Source organism: Mytilus trossulus, unplaced genomic scaffold (assembly GCF_036588685.1).
Source record: "Mytilus trossulus isolate FHL-02 unplaced genomic scaffold, PNRI_Mtr1.1.1.hap1 h1tg000158l__unscaffolded, whole genome shotgun sequence".
Taxonomy (NCBI): domain Eukaryota; kingdom Metazoa; phylum Mollusca; class Bivalvia; order Mytilida; family Mytilidae; genus Mytilus; species Mytilus trossulus.
In genome coordinates, this window is record NW_026963304.1 from 1,338,210 (window position 1) to 1,356,646 (window position 18,437).

General features: G+C 32.6%; 1 protein-coding gene across 1 annotated transcript in view; it reads right to left on the reverse strand.

The window, feature by feature from the left end:
• LOC134700558 (uncharacterized) overlaps positions 1-18,437 on the reverse strand; it is a 77,426-nt gene that overhangs the window by 8,846 nt on the left and 50,143 nt on the right. The window contains exons 5-6 of the mRNA XM_063561937.1: positions 4,789-5,049; positions 2,451-2,885 (exon numbers count right to left, since the gene is read on the reverse strand). Coding sequence (XP_063418007.1) covers positions 2,451-2,885; positions 4,789-5,049 — 696 coding nt within the window. The remainder of the gene's footprint in view (positions 1-2,450; positions 2,886-4,788; positions 5,050-18,437) is intronic.

Below are 18,437 nucleotides of genomic sequence, written 5' to 3' on the forward strand. Positions count from 1 at the left end.
ATTTGAAAAACAGAAAAACGTACAATATGTATTTATTCAAGGGCCAGCTTAAGGACGCCTCGGGGTGCGGGAATTGCTTGCTGCATTGAAGACTTATTGTTGAACGTCTGCTGTTGTCTATTCTAAGGTCGGTTTGTTGTCATTTTGACACATTCCCCATTTCCATTCTCAATTTGATTGATCGTTTCTGTACTCTTATTTTGAATTGCTGTTGATTTTATTTCATGCTAAGTTATTAATTGAAACTCTACGATTGTTTTGGGGTTTTCAGTCAAAAACTCTGCTGTATCACCTATTTCATTTTTTCATTCAAGCTGTCAATTTTATCCCACTTTCCATATTATGATGGAAAATTGAACCCCATCATAGATTTTCCAGAGCTATAAAAACTATTGTATAAAAGCGAACGTACATTTGCCATCATTTTAATTATACAGGGGAAATAATACAGGGTTTCAATATTTCAGGAAGGATGCCAATGTCCTGCTGTGGAAAATTAATCCTTTTTAATTTTTAATTTTGGATTTTGACCCAGGGTTAAATTTTCAATGATGAACATTTCACCGGGTTCAACTTTCCTAGGGTCCAATTTTTTATATGACATCCTTTTGGCAAGATATTGTTTCATATAAACTTGCACAGTTCAATGTATGCATTATTTTCTCACGTCACCTTCATTTTAAAATAGTAAATATCATCTTGTAACAAAGATTATGTAATATTTCATGTAACATATATCATAAACAATCCATAAACTTAAGTTTGGTCACTAATGCAGATTCTGTGCATTGATTTTTGCGTTCATAGAAATATTGAAAATTACACAAATCAGAAATGTAATTTAAGTTTCACTACGATTTATTTTTTTTGCAATAATTTATCACCCAATATCAATAAAAGTCTCTACAAATAATCTTTGGTATATTCGGGAAATCTAATGTCAACATTTGCGTCCATATGATGAGTAATCATCTCTCTTCCGGTATAGAACCATAACTCGGCGTCTCACACTCTGTACAAGCCTTCTGGACTTTAGTTGAGCAAATTAAATAAATTCAGCAACAATCGTCCTCTTAAATGGCTAAGATTTTGCAAAGGTGAATCTCTGCAATTGAGATTTCTGCCAATAGCTTCCCAGACATGTTTAAAAGGGTTTAAACCTGGAGACATGGAAGGTCAAAAGAACCTTTTTAGTAGTGTCAACAGGTTCTGGCTCTGTGTACTCGGTTACAATCCTTGCCCTGTGTGGTCTAGTATTGTCCAATTGTATATGTACAAGGTCTTGACGCAAGTGGATGACTATTAAAATGAGAGACTGCAATGTTTCTAAGCACCAAAATCCCTGAATGTCTGTCTGTTCATGCTACTCTTCAGAATATGCATACCCACATTACAATAGTATGAGAAGAAACCCGATACTGTAACATCACTGGCAACGTATGCACATGCAGTTGTTAGGAAAATGATGTTTTGGTCCTACACAGTTTTTTTCCCCAGCCAAACTCGTATTCTGCCGTCTTTTGAATTTCAGAAACCAACTCTCATATGACCAATGAATATTTTGTTAGCTTCTCATGTTCCAGCGTTTATGGTCATAAGCCCTTTGAAACCCGAGTATACTGTGCCTGGCTATTAGTGCAGGTCTCTCGACAACACAACGTACTCTTACATGTACAAATGATGTATGTAGCTTTTATGAAGTCGACAAACCTATATTCCAACACAACCAACTTGAGTCCAGTGGTAACTTAGCTTTGGGGCAGGAGTAAATGGGTTGGCTTAAGCACGTCCAATAAGCAGTCTGACATCACGATCGGTAGCTAGCCGGAGTCTTCCGGACCTTGGTTTATAATTTACAGTTCTTGTGTCAAAATGACGTTGTAAAAATCTGACAATGACGGTTTGATTAACATCGTAATGGTTACCTATGCTTCTAGTGCTCCTACCGGCATTTGACAGGTCATTTGTTTGTCAATGTTCAACCACAGATAATGTACGTATTGCCATAAGTCACAGTGACTTGGTGAAGGTCAAATTTCAACTTTACACGAGACTGTAAGAAGATGATTTTAAAACAGTGTATTCGAAAACATGCAGATGACCTTTAATAAAAAGTTGCTGAGTTTAATGTTCTTGGTTGTAATGAATTTTCTTAGTGTATGTTATAGGCAACACCAAATATAAATATTTTTTTGCAATAGTTAACAATTTATATTTAGGTGGTGCTTAACTTTTGGCGGATTGTATATATGTACTACGATCAATCAATTTGAAACATTATATAAGCTTTAAATACATAAAATAAATTTTGCAGATGTTAGATTACAATCAACAAAATCTAAAATTACAAGTGAAAGGAATATTTATTCAGTCTGTTTGAGGAAAAACTTTAAAATCAATAAAAAAAGTATAACTGTTTAACATACTCGTTTATAAATATAAAATATTACCTTGTGCCTTAGGATCATCAGCTTCATTAAGTTTTGTTACAACAAGATACATTGCATCTTGGGACAGAAAGGTTTGATGAGTGTGGTAAAATTCTTCATCTCCTGCAAAATCCCATAGCATAAATGTGGCATATTCCTCTTTGTCATTTACATCAACTTTAGATTTAGCAGTTAGCATAGTTTCGAAATCCCTTGCCGCTTGTTCAGAGGGCTGCTGGGGAGTTACTTGAGGTTCTGATTGAGGTTCAGCTGCTTCTGGAGGTTTTATTATCAGCTTGGATGCAGTCTCTGATTTCTTTGATTCATCAACAGATGTTACTGGTGTGTTGTCCTTATTGGCTATGTGGGATTCTACTTGTTCTTGAATTGTTTTTTTGTCCTGAAGTTTTCCCATATATCCTTTAAAAAGTCTTGCTTCAGTTTCTTCATAGTTTTCTATGATTAGAAAATAACAATATTAGTTTTTGTCTTATATACTGTGTTAAAAGAAATGAGAAAAAAGCTTAAGATAAAGGTATAAAATAAGCATTATACACGGCGTAAGATACCAAAAATATATGCAATTTCTAAATTAAAAAACAAAATGACAATGTGCAAAAATAAAATAAAAAACAATGGAAGGCTAACAACAAGAAAGAAAACACAACATAGAAAACTAAATGGTTTAAGAGAAAATAAAAAATGCATTAAACTTGGCACCTTTTAAATTTTCTTTGAAAAATATTATATATTTATAAAAATGTACTATCAGTATTAAAAGTTTAACAGTTTCACAAATATTCCAATTTTGCAACGTTTTGATCTTTCTTGGATTATCTATTTAAGCATTTATCATCAGCTTTCAGTCATCAATTGAAAATTTTGTTTTTTATGTATATCAATGCGTGTTACAACATGCCTTGAACATTTTCTCTCTATAACTATCACATTTTCTGCAAAATACTAAAAAATAAAGGTAAAAATTGTCTTTCCAGGCCAATAACTCCTATATCAATGAAAAATAATTTGTAGAAATCATTTCTGTTTAAAGTATCTGTCTATCTATCTTTGCTTCGGTAAATACCTAAACTAAACTGAGAGATATGTCTCGCCTAGAAAAAGACACCTGCACTTTAGCAACATTTTTAATTAATTCAAAGTTACTGGACCATAAGGTAAAGGATAGCGCATCAACATGATCTTCAAACTGTGATGTACTGATATAGTAATGCAACTTTATAGAAAATGTCATTGTCTAACATTACAAGTTCATATCAAACATTTATTCCAAACTAACTTAACATTGAGAACTGCTAATTTATTCAAAGTGACTGGACGACAGAGCTTCAAAAAAGTCTTCAAACTGATATGTACTGATAGTAATACAACTTCATACAAACTAACATTGATCAATCACAAGTAGATCATATCAAACTTACTTAGCAGAAAATGTTGTCACTCATGATAGTTGTCAAACTGATATATACTGATAATTATGCAACTTAATATTAAATATCAGCCTCCTGCTTCCCGGACAGTTGGTTTAAATGTAAACAGGAATCCACAGTTTGCATCCTGGGCAACTGAGGAAATTGTAAACAGGAAATATTTGGAATAAACAAGTATCAATTTAAAAAAAAAAAAAAAAAAATATTAAATATCAATGATCTTTCTTAATTAGTAGTTGCAATGAAACTAACTTAAGCAGAAATTTTAATAATTGTTGATGCCTCCACCCCAGACATTACCCGAAAGGCAACCCATAAGTTGCAGGCGAGACAAAAATTGTTGATGTAAAGTTTGATTCAGATTGACCTAGTAGTTTCAGTGAAGAAGATTCTTGTAAATGATATATGCACATGGTTCTATGGGTCAGGTGAGGTGAAAATAAATAGGTGGTCTAGGTTAAAACACTAAATTTGCACAAAATGGCCATTTAAGAGAAATCCTTCCTTTATTGGGTCCTTTAATAATGTTGTTAGAAATGAAAAGGGTGTAAATTTTGACATCCAAAGGAATTTGCTAAGGGGTAAAATGAACTTTTAACAAGAGTGCAAACACTTAAATGTCTAGTCTGACTAAAATGCAAGAAAAGGCTATCAAATTCCTGAAAGGAATTGCACATCTTGACCCATCTGAAATAGAGATATTATCAGGAATAATTAAAGTTGATCACAGTACTTTGGTTTGTTGAGGTTTAGGTCACATGAATCGTTGTCGGACTGCCAGGAATGTCTTAAAACAAAACTTGACAGAAATAAAAAAAAACAATAGATATATGCAAGACTATACCATCAGACCATTATGATCAGTATACCTGATAAGGACAAACCATTTTGTTTAATTATCAACATCATACCATCTAACTTATTCCATATACCATCATCCGACATTGCTTTGCATTTTATTTTATGAATTTTGATTCCATTTGTTTCGGTTACATCTGTTATGTCTTCACCAAACAGTCTTCTAATCAATGATGTTTTTCCTGCACCTTGTTTTCCAACAACTACTAAACGTATGTCTCTCTTTTTCTCAGATCCTGACTCAAGTAATTTGAGGTACAAATCAATAGATCTTTTGTCAGCCATTACTTTTATTTCAGTTGGAACCATATCACCTAAAACGATATTTTTCATAAACGTTTTATTAAAGCAAAGCATAACTTCACTCATCTATACACATATACCTTTTCTTTTGAGTGCCTGTTTTCATTGAATGTTAGTTTTAGAAGTTTTTTTATAGTTTTAATTGGAAGTCTTAGTGAGTTGAATTGTCATGATTCGTTCAAAAATTTAATATTTAACTTAAGACCTAAGCTCGGACATACAGATGGACATGAGTAACTCATTATGCCCCCTTCTCTTCTATTTTGGGCTCACAAATCATAAAAAAGTAAACAGCTATACAGCAAGATTTGTCCTTTTTATTCATATCAAAATTGGTGAAAAAATCAAACAGAAAATTAAAGTAGCATACCCTAAAAATGTTTTTGTGATTTGTCTCCTTGTTATAAAAAAATATTTTTTTCACACAATAAATTCTTTGATAATTTAATACTTTGTATACATATAATATTACTTAAGTTTTTACACATTCATTATATGGTCATCTACTTTTTAAATCCACACAAATGATTAAGCTCAGTCACTTGTTGAAAAAAGAAACATATGTCCAATATCACTACATAGAGATTCCCACACAACAATTTTTTGGCAAATCGGCCCAAAATTGACTCAGTAAAATCAAAAGCACTTATATTAATACCAAATAACTTATATTCCATATGATCTGAATTTTTGTTCCATATACTGTGGAATAAATAAGCATTAGCACATCTCATTTCAATGGAGATTAGTTTGTCCCGCCACTTTCAAATGTGGTCAATTGGTCCGAGTACACAGTTATCGTCCCTTGATTTTCATTGTTGATTTTCGTTGTCTGAATATAGTCCCTAGTGTGGACAGTGTGTTACTTAATTGCCAATCTTTTTTATACCCCTTCCAAATTTATTAGGTCTTTCCACTTTTCTGTGGAAAGACCTATTGTTTTTCTTCTGATTATTTTTTTTTTTCTTCCGCCTAATTTTGTTCTTGCGATAAACATTTGTTTCACAATATGTTGCTTAGATATTTGGTATATGATATCGAACAGTTTATGCGCTTTTGAAATTTACCCTGCGTAAACGAATACTTTTCTTTGTAGGAGTTATCTCCCCAAACACTGTTTTCCTTGTTAGCGTAACTCCTTCGCAACCGTAAAATATTATGACAAATTTATTTTACAAAATTGCTCGTTATATCCTTCGCTTGATTTGTCCTATTTTGACCGAAGTGATATGAACGCTCCATATGAGAGTTATTTCCCCTTATGCATTTGATATAAGTGATATGCATTTCTATCTTGTAAACCATAAGTGCTAGAGACCAAGGATCTTTTGATTTGAGGTCCTTGGTCCAAACAAATGTAAATTGGTCAAGGTCAAAGGTCAAGGTCACATTCTAATATTTGAATTTGGCTTATTTTCATTTATATCCAAAGACCGTATAAGATATCAACAAATTATTTTTACTTAATTGTATGTTGCGACATGTCGTAACACATACATTTTTATTGCAAGGTCACGTTGAACATAAAAAGGAGTTTACTCCCCTCTTGTTTTTGAAAATACGCGTTTGGTGATATAACTCATTAACCAAATATAATTAAGACCTATGGTCTTTTGATTTGATGTCCTTAGTTCATGACCTTGAAATTGATCTCAAGGTCATAGTTTAATTTGACGTTCTAGATTTTGACCTTTGTTTTTATTCTATATGTATACATGATAAAGCTATGAAACTTTTGAAAAAATGTATCAAACCATTTAACCTTGAAAAAAACAACCGGAAATGACCTTTTGTAAACCGGAAGTAGCTATTTTTTGTATTTTATTAATATAAAAGTATATAGAACCAGATATTTTTGGAATCAGTGTCAAGTAAATATTCAAATATAATCGCAAGTAACATTTTTCAAACCGGAAGTAACAAATTATCTCACTTATTTAAAAAAAAATGTAGGGAAACAATATATTTTTTGAATCAGCGTACTAGAGGCTATCATTTGACGATTGAAATGACATTTTAAACTTAGTTTCACAACTTTCATATCAAAATACTATGTTTTGATGGAAAGACCTTCAATTGTTCTCTGAACAATTGGTTTTTAATTTATTAATGTTTTATGCCTCAAAACTAAGCAAGAGGTGGGATAAAATTACACTGTGAACAATCTTAATTCATGAATTTTAAAGTAAAGTAGTGATTTGGTCCAGCTGAAAAAGGTTAAAAATAAGCATTTCGGAAATTGTCAAAAGATTTCAAGACCCCCTGAACATAAAATTGTCCTTATTCCGAGTTAGAGCCGATGAATTTTCTATAATTTTGATTTAATTTGTGCCAAAAGTAGTACAACACACTGTAAAAATATTATTGAGAAAGTGCAGGTGGGATTTTTTTTATGTCCATGTATTGTCTAAAAGAAATGCACTACCAAATAACTGTGTTATAACTTGGACCAATTGACTTTAAGAGTATTGCTTATTTTACATGAGATTGTGATAAGTAAAATTAAGAGAAAACAGAGAATTGACCCCGAAAATAGAGACAAAAATCTGACAAAATAACAGAAAACATAGCCTGATCGAGGCCACCAAGGGGTCTTCAACATTGTGAGAAAATCCAAAACCCAGAGGCGGCTGCAGCTAAATCTAAAAAGAAATGTTATCTTAAAAGAAATTACAAAGTAATTTTCCATATAATTAAATCAACAAGAATAACTCTTTTAAAGTAGTTGATCAACACTTATTTTCAAATTTGTAAGAAGCCCTGCTGATATAAATCTTTGTAATCAGTTCGATAAAGAATTGTACTCATGGAAACTTCGACAATTATTTTTTTCCATACCATTATTATCACTCATTTTCAAACAGTTTTTAGACATTGCAGAAAAACACCTAAGATATAAGTTGGATAAAAAAAAATGGCAAGAATTGAACACATGAGAGTGGTTACCATGCATTTTTCTATATAATCATAATGTCCAAGCTTAAGGGACATATTTTTTTTCAAAAAATAGCTGATCTGCCCTGATTTTCAAATTCACGTGAGACATCAATGACATAATTCTTTGTTACAATGTTAATAAAAATCTAGCAAAAATTGTGAAAGCTCTTAGTTTAGTTTAAACATATTTATTTATAGTGGATTGGTAAACAAGTTTTACAACTTATATTAATCCCTTTCCACTTTGCGGGTGCGAGTGCTGCCTTGTAGCGGCATTAGCCTACTCTTTTTCGAAATCTACAAGGGTGTCTTTAAAGTGCAAGAGATATGGCTCTCTCTTAACACTGGCCAGCCATTTATCGTCCCCGTCCGACGGACTATCATCGTTTCCTCAAGACCATACTCGCAAATGGTGTCAAGGGAGAGCCGAAAATTGAAATATCTATTTCCCTTTATTTTCAAAATAGCAGCAAACAACTGCTAAATATGCGGGAAACACAATCAATCATTTATGGAAACAACTTGTACAAGCTGCTGTGTTTTTGCAATTTTTGATAAGGATCATACATATTGTCATGCCTAATGCCTTATACTAGATTCCCCCACCTGGCATGGTCTTCAACAATGGTCAGTGTTTATTGAACATCGTCATTAATGATGAATATCTCTATGAATAATTAGATAATAATTTAAATCATTTTGACAAATGTGTGGATCGTATTCTGCTGAACTTTTTTTCTTTTTTTAAATTTCTATTTTTATTAAACTGTTAGAATTTTTAAGATAATGGACAAAACTATGTTCTAGCTTATTTGCAGATTTGTACTTGCTGGTCGAAAGTGTATGTTTGTTTTTTTTACAGTTTTCAGAAAAACAGACCAAATAATGTGCAAACAAATCATCATTAAATGGCAATAACTTCAATAAATAGTCGTAAACAGTTTTGGTCATGTTGACGTATTTGTAGATCTTGTCTTTCTAGTAATTTTCTATTAAAGATTCAATATATTTATTGTTGATTTTAAGATATGTCGAGGCAAAACCGCAAAAATGGTAAAAATTGTCATTACACTTAATTACGCTGACTCTAATAAGAAGTCAACTAAGATTTCAACACTGAATCATAATGAGGCTTAACAGAAAAATGTTTCTCTATAAATATCATGTATCTCTCTAAATATCATGTCGCTCTCTAAATATCATGTCTCTCTCTAAATATCATGTCTCTCTCTAAATATCATGTCGCTCTCTAAATATCATGTCTCTCTCTCTAAAAATCATGTCTCTCTCTAAATATCATGTCACTCTCTAAATATCATGTCGCTCTCTAAATATCATGTATCTCTCTAATTATCATGTCTCTCTCTAAATATCATATTTTTCATGATAAAAGGCAATACACAGGTGTGCTATTATCGCATGATGTGCCCGTCACATTTTCAGAGAATTAAGTTCAATTAATTTTCAATGTCATATTAGACATTTATGAAAATCATAAGGGAGCTCAGGCCTCGACAATAACATTGTCCGATTGTCCGGTACCAGAGGGAAAAAGGTTGGACAAGTAAAAGCTGTATCACGCTTGTCCGTTGGGACAAGTACAATTATTCTGCAGAAAACAAATTTCATCCAACCTTGATGAACAAGTATAATATTAAACAAAAAACAAAAAATAATTTGACATGTTTCTGTATTCTGTTTATTCAAATGCAATACATTTTTCTTCAACATGTTTACTTGCAATGGATAATTTTTAACTGGTTTTTTGTCAGGCACTTTTTAACAGTTAAAAGGTATACTATTTTAGAAAACCAGTCTTACTGATCCGAATCAATGATGCACTTTGTAGATAAGGTAACTTTACAGGTCCTACTAAAAAGCGCCCGAGAGCGCATGGGAAAAAAAGAAGCGCCCGGGGAAGGAAAATTAGCGCCCGAGAGAATAAAATAATAATATTTTATAACAAGAAATGTTTTCATTAAAAAACAAAAAAATCATTGCTTGTTTTGTCCTTAATATACATGTGGATACGATGCCTGAAGTCTAATATTTTCGCAACTGCATGGTGAACACTTTTTTATGCAGATGCTGATATACATTTATTATATCTTTTTTATGAAACTAAAACTGTTTCAATGGCTGTGCTTTTCAGGGTTTTAATGCTTATTTTTAAATTTAAACCAAACTCCTGCTTTTTACCCCCTTGTTTTAACTACGGTACATGTATAGTACTGCTTTATTTGCTGATGTATTATGTGTAACTCTTTTAATTTTGATTAAATTAATATTTATCTGTGAAATTTAAGTCGCCGTTTTTTTTATCATTTTTCATTTTGATATCGTTTTTTAAAAACATGCCTTTTGATGTCTTACATTTTATAAATCTTCCGCATAAACTGTGATCCATTATAATCAGTCTTTCGAAATAGTATTCATAAATTATATTATTGTTAAAATTGAAACATTCATTATTGTTTTATAACAAATGTCTACTATCTGAATTTGAAAATTACTTGTCTAAAATTAAACTAGAGGCTCTAAAGAGCCTGTGTCGCTCACCTTTGTATATGTGAATATTAAACAAAGGAAGCAGATGAATTCATGACAAAATTGTGTTTTGTTGATGGTGATGTGTTTTTAAATCTTACTTTACTAAACAGTCTTGCTGCTTACAATTATCTCTATCTATAATGAACTTGGCCCAGAAGTATCAGTGGAAATGTTAATTAAAAATTGACTATAAAGGACAATAACTCCTTAGGGGGTCAATCAACCATTTCGGTCATGTTGACTTATTTATAGATCCTACTTTGCTGAACATTATTGCTGTTTACAGTTTATCTTTATCTATAATAATATTCAAGATAATAACCAAAAACAGCAAAATTTCCTTAAAATTTCAGATTCACGGGCAGCAACCCAACAACAGGTTGTCAGATTCATCTGACAATTACAGGGCAGATAGATATTGATCTGATAAGCAATTTCACCCCAAGTCAGATTGCTCTAAATGCTTTGGTTTTTGAGTTATAAGCCAAAAACTGCATTTTACCCCTATGTTCTATTTTTAGCCTTTGTGGCCATCTTGGTTGGTTGACCTGGTCACGCCACACATTTTTAAAACTAGATACCCAAAAGATGATTGTTGCCAAGTTTGGATTAATTTGGCCCAGTAGTTTCAGAGGAGAAGATTTTTGTAAAGATAACTAAGATTTACGAAAAAATGGTTAAAAATTGACCGTAAAGGGCAATAACTCCTAAACGGGTCAACTGACCATTTCGGTAATGTTGACTTATTTGTAGATCTTACTTTGTTGAACATTATTGATGTTTACAGTTTATCTCTATCTATAATAATATTCAAGATAAAAACCAAAAACAGCAAAATTTCCTTAAAATTACCAATTCAGGAGCAGCAACCCAACAACCGATTGACCGATTCATCTGAAAATTTTAGGGCAGATAGATCTTGACCTGATAAACATTTTTATCCCATGTCAGATTTCCTCAAAATGTTTTGGAATTTGAGTTATAAGCCAAAAACTGCATTTTACCCCCATGTTCTATTTTTAGCCTTGGCGGCCATCTTGGTTGGTTGACCAGGTCACGCCACACATTTTTTAAACTAGATACCCCAAAGATGATTGTGGCCAAGTTTGGATTAATTTGGCTCAGTAGTTTCAGAGGAGAAGATTTTTGTAAAAGATTACTTTAATTTACGAAAAATGGTTAAAAATTTAATATAAAGGGCAATAACTCCTAAACGGGTCAACTGACCATTTTGGTGATGTTGACTTTTTTGTAGATCTTACTTTGCTGAACATAATTGCTGTTTACAGTTTATCTCTATCTATAATACTATTCAAGATAATATCTTAAAACAGCAAAATTTCATCAAAATTACCAATTCAGGGGCAGCAACCCAACAACCAATTAACTGATTCATCTGAAAATTTCAGGGCAGATAGATCTTGACCTGATAAACATATTTACCCCATGTCAGATTTGCTCTAAATGCTTTGGTTTTTGAGTTATAAGCCAAAAACTGCATTTTACCCCTATGTTCTATTTTTAGCTGTGGCGGCCATCTTGGTTGGTTGACCGGGACATGCCACACATTTTTTAAACTAGATACCCCAATGATGAGTGTGGCCAAGTTTGGTTTGATTTGGCCCAGTAGTTTCAGAGGCGAAGATTTTTGTAAAAGTTAACGACGCCGGACGAAGGACGCTGCCGGACGCCGGACGCAAAGTGATGGGAAAAGCTCACTTGGCCCTTCGGGCCAGGTGAGCTAAAAAAATTAATGTGCATAACTTATTTCATCAACACAAAGTTGTCTCATACCAATGAAATATCTATACATTTTCCCCGGGCGCTATTTCTTCTTCCCCGGGCACTTTTTCTTTTCCCCGGGCGCTCCCGGGCGCATTTTAGTAGGACCCAACTTTACAGGACAGTTCGTCACTTGGAAAGATTCAGCTCCAAGTTTAGCAGACAGTTAGGCACCGTATGAGACATATTTAGTAGATAGACAGTTTGGCAAGGCAGGAGACATTTCGGGACCAAGACAAATCAGTACTTCATTTTGCTACCTTATTTTGTTCCTTATAATAAGAAATACCATACTAGTAATTTTTCACAAAAATATTGTTTTTTTTAATTATTTATCATAAAATTCACAAAATCATATTTGATCATAAGTATAAACTAGAGGCTCTAAAGAGCCTGTGTCGCTCACCTTGGTCTATGTGAATATTAAACAAAGGAAGCAGATTGAAAATTGACTACAAAGGTCAATAACTCCTACAGGGGTCAATTGACCATTTCGTTCATGTTGACTTATTTGTAGATCTTACTTTGCTGAACATTATTGCTGTTTACAGTTTACCTATATCTATAATAATATTCAATATAATAACCAAAAACAGCAAAATTTCCTTAAAATTACCAATTCAGGGGCCGCAACCCAAAAACAGGTTGTCCAATTCATCTGAAAATTTCAGGGCAGATAGATCTTGACCTGATTAACAATTTTACTTCATGTCAGATTTTCTCTTAATTATTTGGTTTTTGAGTTAAAAGCCAAAAACTGCATTTTACCCCTATGTTCTATTTTTAGCCGTGGCGGCCATCTTGGTTTGATGGCCAGGTCACCGGACACATTTTTTAAACAAAAAACCCCAAAGATGATTGTGGCCAAGTTTGGATCAATTTGGCACAGCAGTTTCAGAGAAGAAGATTTTAGTAAAAGATATATAAAATTTACGAAAAATGGTTAAAAATTGACTTTAAAGGGCAATAACTCCTAAAGAGGTCAACTGACCATTTTGGTCATGTTGACTTATTTGTAAATCTGACCTTGCTGAACATTATTGCTGTTTACAGTTTACCTATATCTATAATAATATTCAATATAATAACCAAAAACAGCAAAATTTCCTTAAAATTACCAATTCAGGGGCCGCAACCCAAAAACAGGTTGTCCAATTCATCTGAAAATTTCAGGGCAGATAAATCTTCACCTGATTAACAATTTTACCCAATGTCAGATTTGCTCTAAATGCTTTGGTTTTTGAGTTATAAGCCAAAAACTGCATTTTACCCCTATGTTCTATTTATAGCCATGGCGGTCATCTTGGTTAGTTGGCGGGGTCACCGGACACAATTTTTAAACTAGGTACCCCAATGATGATTGTGGCCAAGTTTCAAATAATTTGGCCCTGCAGTTTCAGAAGAGAAGATTTTTCTAAAAGATTACTAAGATTTACGAAAAATGGTTAAAAATTGACTATAAAGGGCAATAACTCCTAAAGTGGTCAACTGATCATTTTGGTCATGTTGACTTATTTGTAGATCTTACTTTGCTGAACATTATTGCTTTTACAGTTCATCTCTATCTGAAATAATATTCAAGATAATAACCAAAAACCAGATGCTCCGCAGGGCGTAGCTTTATACGACCGCAGAGGTTGAACCCTGAACAGTTGGGGCAAGTATGGACACAACATTCAAGCTGGATTCCGCTCTAAATTTGGATTGTGATTAAATAGTTGACACAGCATAGGTTTCTGACACAGAATGAATGTATTCAAATGAACTTAAATTTTTTGTTTTCTCTTAGAGCAATTCACTATGCTGTTGAATATTAATCCTCTCAAAAAAATGTTTGAAGAAATTTTCTTTTTATTTATGAAATTTCAAATGAGAAAAATTGAACCCAATTTTTTAATCACATCCCCCTTTCCCTTATTCCAAAACTAATTTCAATTTAAATATTCTAATGGAGTTTGCAACAATTACTACTCATTTAAATACATCATAAAATATTAAGATGTAAAAAAACTGCTTGTTATCACTGAATGGTAAAGATAATTTAAATTTATCAGTTGGTAGTAAAAAGTGAATATACATTGTATATTGTATATAACAAAGATTTAAGTTGATTCTGGACAAAGAAAGATAACTCCAATTAAAAAAAATTCTTGCAGATATTTCTTGCTTACTATACTGGAAAAAGAAAGATAACTCTTAATTAAAAAAAAATTTGCTATTCCACAATATCGTGAAATTAGATATTTCTTGCCATTGCACAATACTGTGCAATTGAAAAGACTTGCTATTGCACAATACTTAATATAATAATTTTAGATCCTGATTTGGAACAACTTGAAAACTGGGCCCATAATCAAAAATCTAAGTACATGTTTAGATTCAGCATATCAAAGAGGCCCAAGAATTTAATTTTTGTTAAAATCAAACTTAGTTTAATTTTGGACCCTTTGCACTTTAATTTAGACCAATTTTAAAACTGGACCAAAAATTAAGAATCTACATACACAGTTAGATTTGGCATATCAAAGAACCCCAATTATTCAATTTTTGATGAAATCAAACAATGTTTAATTTTGGACCTCGATTTGGGCCAACTTGAAAACTGGGCCAATAATCAAAAATCTAAGTCCATTTTTAGATTCAGCATATCAAAGAACCCCAAGGTTTCAATTTTTGTTAAAATCAAACTTAGTTTAATTTTGGACCCTTTGGACCTTCATGTAGACCAATTTGAAAACGGGACCAAAAATTAAGAATCTACTTACACAGTTAGATTCGGCATATTAAAGAACCCCAATTATTCAATTTTGATGAAATCAAACAAAGTTTAATTTTGGACCCTTTGGGCCCCTTTTTCCTTAACTATTGGGACCAAAACTCCCAAAATTAATACCAACCTTCCTTTCATAGTCATAAACCTTGTGTTTAAATTTCATAGATTTCTATTTACTTATACTAACGCTATGGTGCGAAAACCAAGAAAAATGCTTATTTGGGTCCCTTTTTGGCCCCTAATTCCTAAACTGTTGGGACCGAAACTCCCAAAATCAATACCAACTTTCCTTTTGTGGTCATAAACATTGTGTTTAAATTTCATTGATTTCTATTTACTTTAACTAAAGTTATTGTGCGAAAACCAAGAATAATGCTTATTTGGGCCCTTTTTTGGCCCCTAATTCCTAAACTGTTGAAACCAAAACTCCCAAAATCAATCCCAACCTTTCTTTTGTGGTCATAAACTTTGTGTCAAAATTTCATAGATTTCTATTAACTTTAACTAAAGTTATAGTGCGAAAACCAAGAAAATGCTTATTTGGGCCCTTTTTGGCCCTTAATTCCTAAAATGTTGGGACCAAAACTCCCAAAATCAATACCAGCCTTCCTTTTATGGTCATAAACCTTGTGTTAAAATTTCATAGATTTCTATTCACTTTTACTAAAGTTAGAGTGCGAAAACTAAAAGTATTCAGACGACGACGACGACGACGACGACGACGACGCCAACGTGATAGCAATATACGACGAAAATTTTTTCAAAATTTGCGGTCGTATAACAACAAAATTTCCTTAAAATTACCAATTCAGGGGCAGCAACCTAACAACGGAATGTCAGATTCATCTGAAAATTTCAGGGCAGATAGATCTTAACCTGATTAACAATATTACCCCATGTCAGATTTGCCCTAAATGCTTTGGTTTTTGAGTTATAAGCCAAAAACTGCATTTTACCCCTATGTTCAATTTATAGCCATGGCGGCCATCTTGGTTAGTTGGCGGGGTCACCGGACACAATTTTTAAACTAGATACCCTAAAGATGATTGTGGCCAAGTTTGGTTAAATTTGGCCTAGTAGTTTCAGAGGAGAAGATTTTTGTAAAAGTTAACGCAGGACGACGACGGACGACGCCGGACGCCGGACGCCAAGTGATGAGAATAGCTCACTTGGCCCTTCGGGCCAGGTGAGCTAAAAAAAACAATACTTGCAATATGGTGACCTATAGTTATTAATATCTATGTCATTTGGTCTCTTGCAGAGAGTTGTGTCATTGGCAATCAGACCTTATATATATCTTCTTCTTTTTATTAATTGCATTTGAATACACTTTTTTCAACTTGAAAAAAACAGGATACAAATCCAATGAGTGTAAAGGCCTATCAGATGGTGCCGCATGAGTCTAATGAGACAGGCATTGATGAAAACTAGATCCTAAGTCCTGTGACATAACAAGTTGTACCTGACTCATATTTTTGAAGAGTATTTCAAAAGAAATGCATCCAATTCTGTTCTATTGTTTGAATATGTTTTGTTCTACTTTAATGAACTTAAAATGTAAAAAGGGTATTTGTAATAAGAAAAAATTGGACAAGTAACAATTTCATTCGGACAAGTAAGTTTTGGTATGTACTTGTCCTACTGGAATTTGTAGAGGCCGTGGAGCTTACATCAATAGATATAAATAATCCATCAAAGTTTAATGAGAATTACTGAAAGCATTTTTGAGTTATTGTCCAAATACCGGGAAATCACCCCTTTGATAAAGAACAAAGCCCCAAAACTAGTAAACATAAAATCTAAAATTTATAAAATACTAATGAGGCTCACATAAATAGATTTAAACAATTTACCAAATTTTTATGAGAACTGCTGAAAGCATTTTTGAGTTATTGTCCAAAAACTGGAACATTCCCCCTATTTTATGAATAAAACCCTGTAACTCGAAAACATAAAATCTAAAATGTATAAAACTTGAAAGGGAGCTCATGTCAATAGATATAGGTATAAATAATTCACCAACATTGCTTGCAAGTTCAGGTGAAAGCATTCTTGAGTTATAATCTGAACACTGGAAAAATCAATCTTTTTCTAATGAAAAAAAACCAAACTAAATGGACCTCATGTCAATAGATATAAATAATTCATCAAAGTTGTATGCAAATTCGTTAAAGTGTTTTTGAGTTAATATCTAACATGTTAAAGTTGGATGGACAGACAGATGGACAACAGTATACCATAAAAAGTCCCATAAACAGGCGTATAGAAATGAAAAAAATCGTAAAATTTGCCATTGATGGGCAATAACTTCTATAAGAATTTGTCTAACAATTTAGACTTTTATATGGACAATTGGTAGAGCTCATTATTCTGAACATATGTTTCCTTCCCGATTTTCTCTATTTATAACGTTTAAAAAAAACTAGACAAAACTGTTGATCCCTATGTTAAATTTTAGCAATGACAGACAATTTGGTTGGTAGGCAGGGTTATCTGACACATTTTTAACTAAATACCTTGATGATGATGTCGGCCAAGGTTGGTTAAATTGTCTCAGGATTCAATTGACCATTTTGGTCTTGTGAACGTATGTGTACATCTTATTTTGCTGTTTACAGTTTATCTCCATCATTATAATATTCAAGATACTAACCAAAAATTTTAAAATTTCCATAAAATTACCAATTCTAAGGCAGCAACCATACAAAAGGTTGTCTGATGCGTCTTAAATTTCAGTTCAGAAGATCTTTACCTGATAAACGTTTTTATAATTGTCAGATTTGCTTTCAATGCTTTAGTTTCAAAGATATAAGCCAAACACTGCATTTTATCCCCATGTTCTATTTAAGCTATGGCCGCCATCTGGCTAGATGGGCAGGGTATTCGGATATTTTTTCAAACTACACATCCTGAGGATGATTGAGGCCAAGTTTGATTTCATTTGGCCCAGTAGTTTCAGAGGAGAAATTTTGTTGTAAAAGAAACAGAAGCTCACTGGCTGAGTAAATGGAAACAATTTTATAATGTGAAATTTAGTTAAAGGATAAACTTGATGAACTTTCAACAACTGAATTAAAAAAGAAATCTAGAGGCTCTAAATAACCTGTACGGTTCACCTGGATTTATATGCATCTTCAACAATGGACACCCTTTAACATCATAGACCAGAATATAAATCATGACTAAAATATCTCTTTCTGAGTTTATATGACCGAGAATTTTTTCATTTTACAGTTTCGCTCTTTCTACTAAAATGTTGCCAAAATACACTATAATGGTTAACTTTTACAAACTGTGACATGGAAGGAGAGTTGTCACATTTACACTCATACATTTAACATCTTCTTATATCTATAA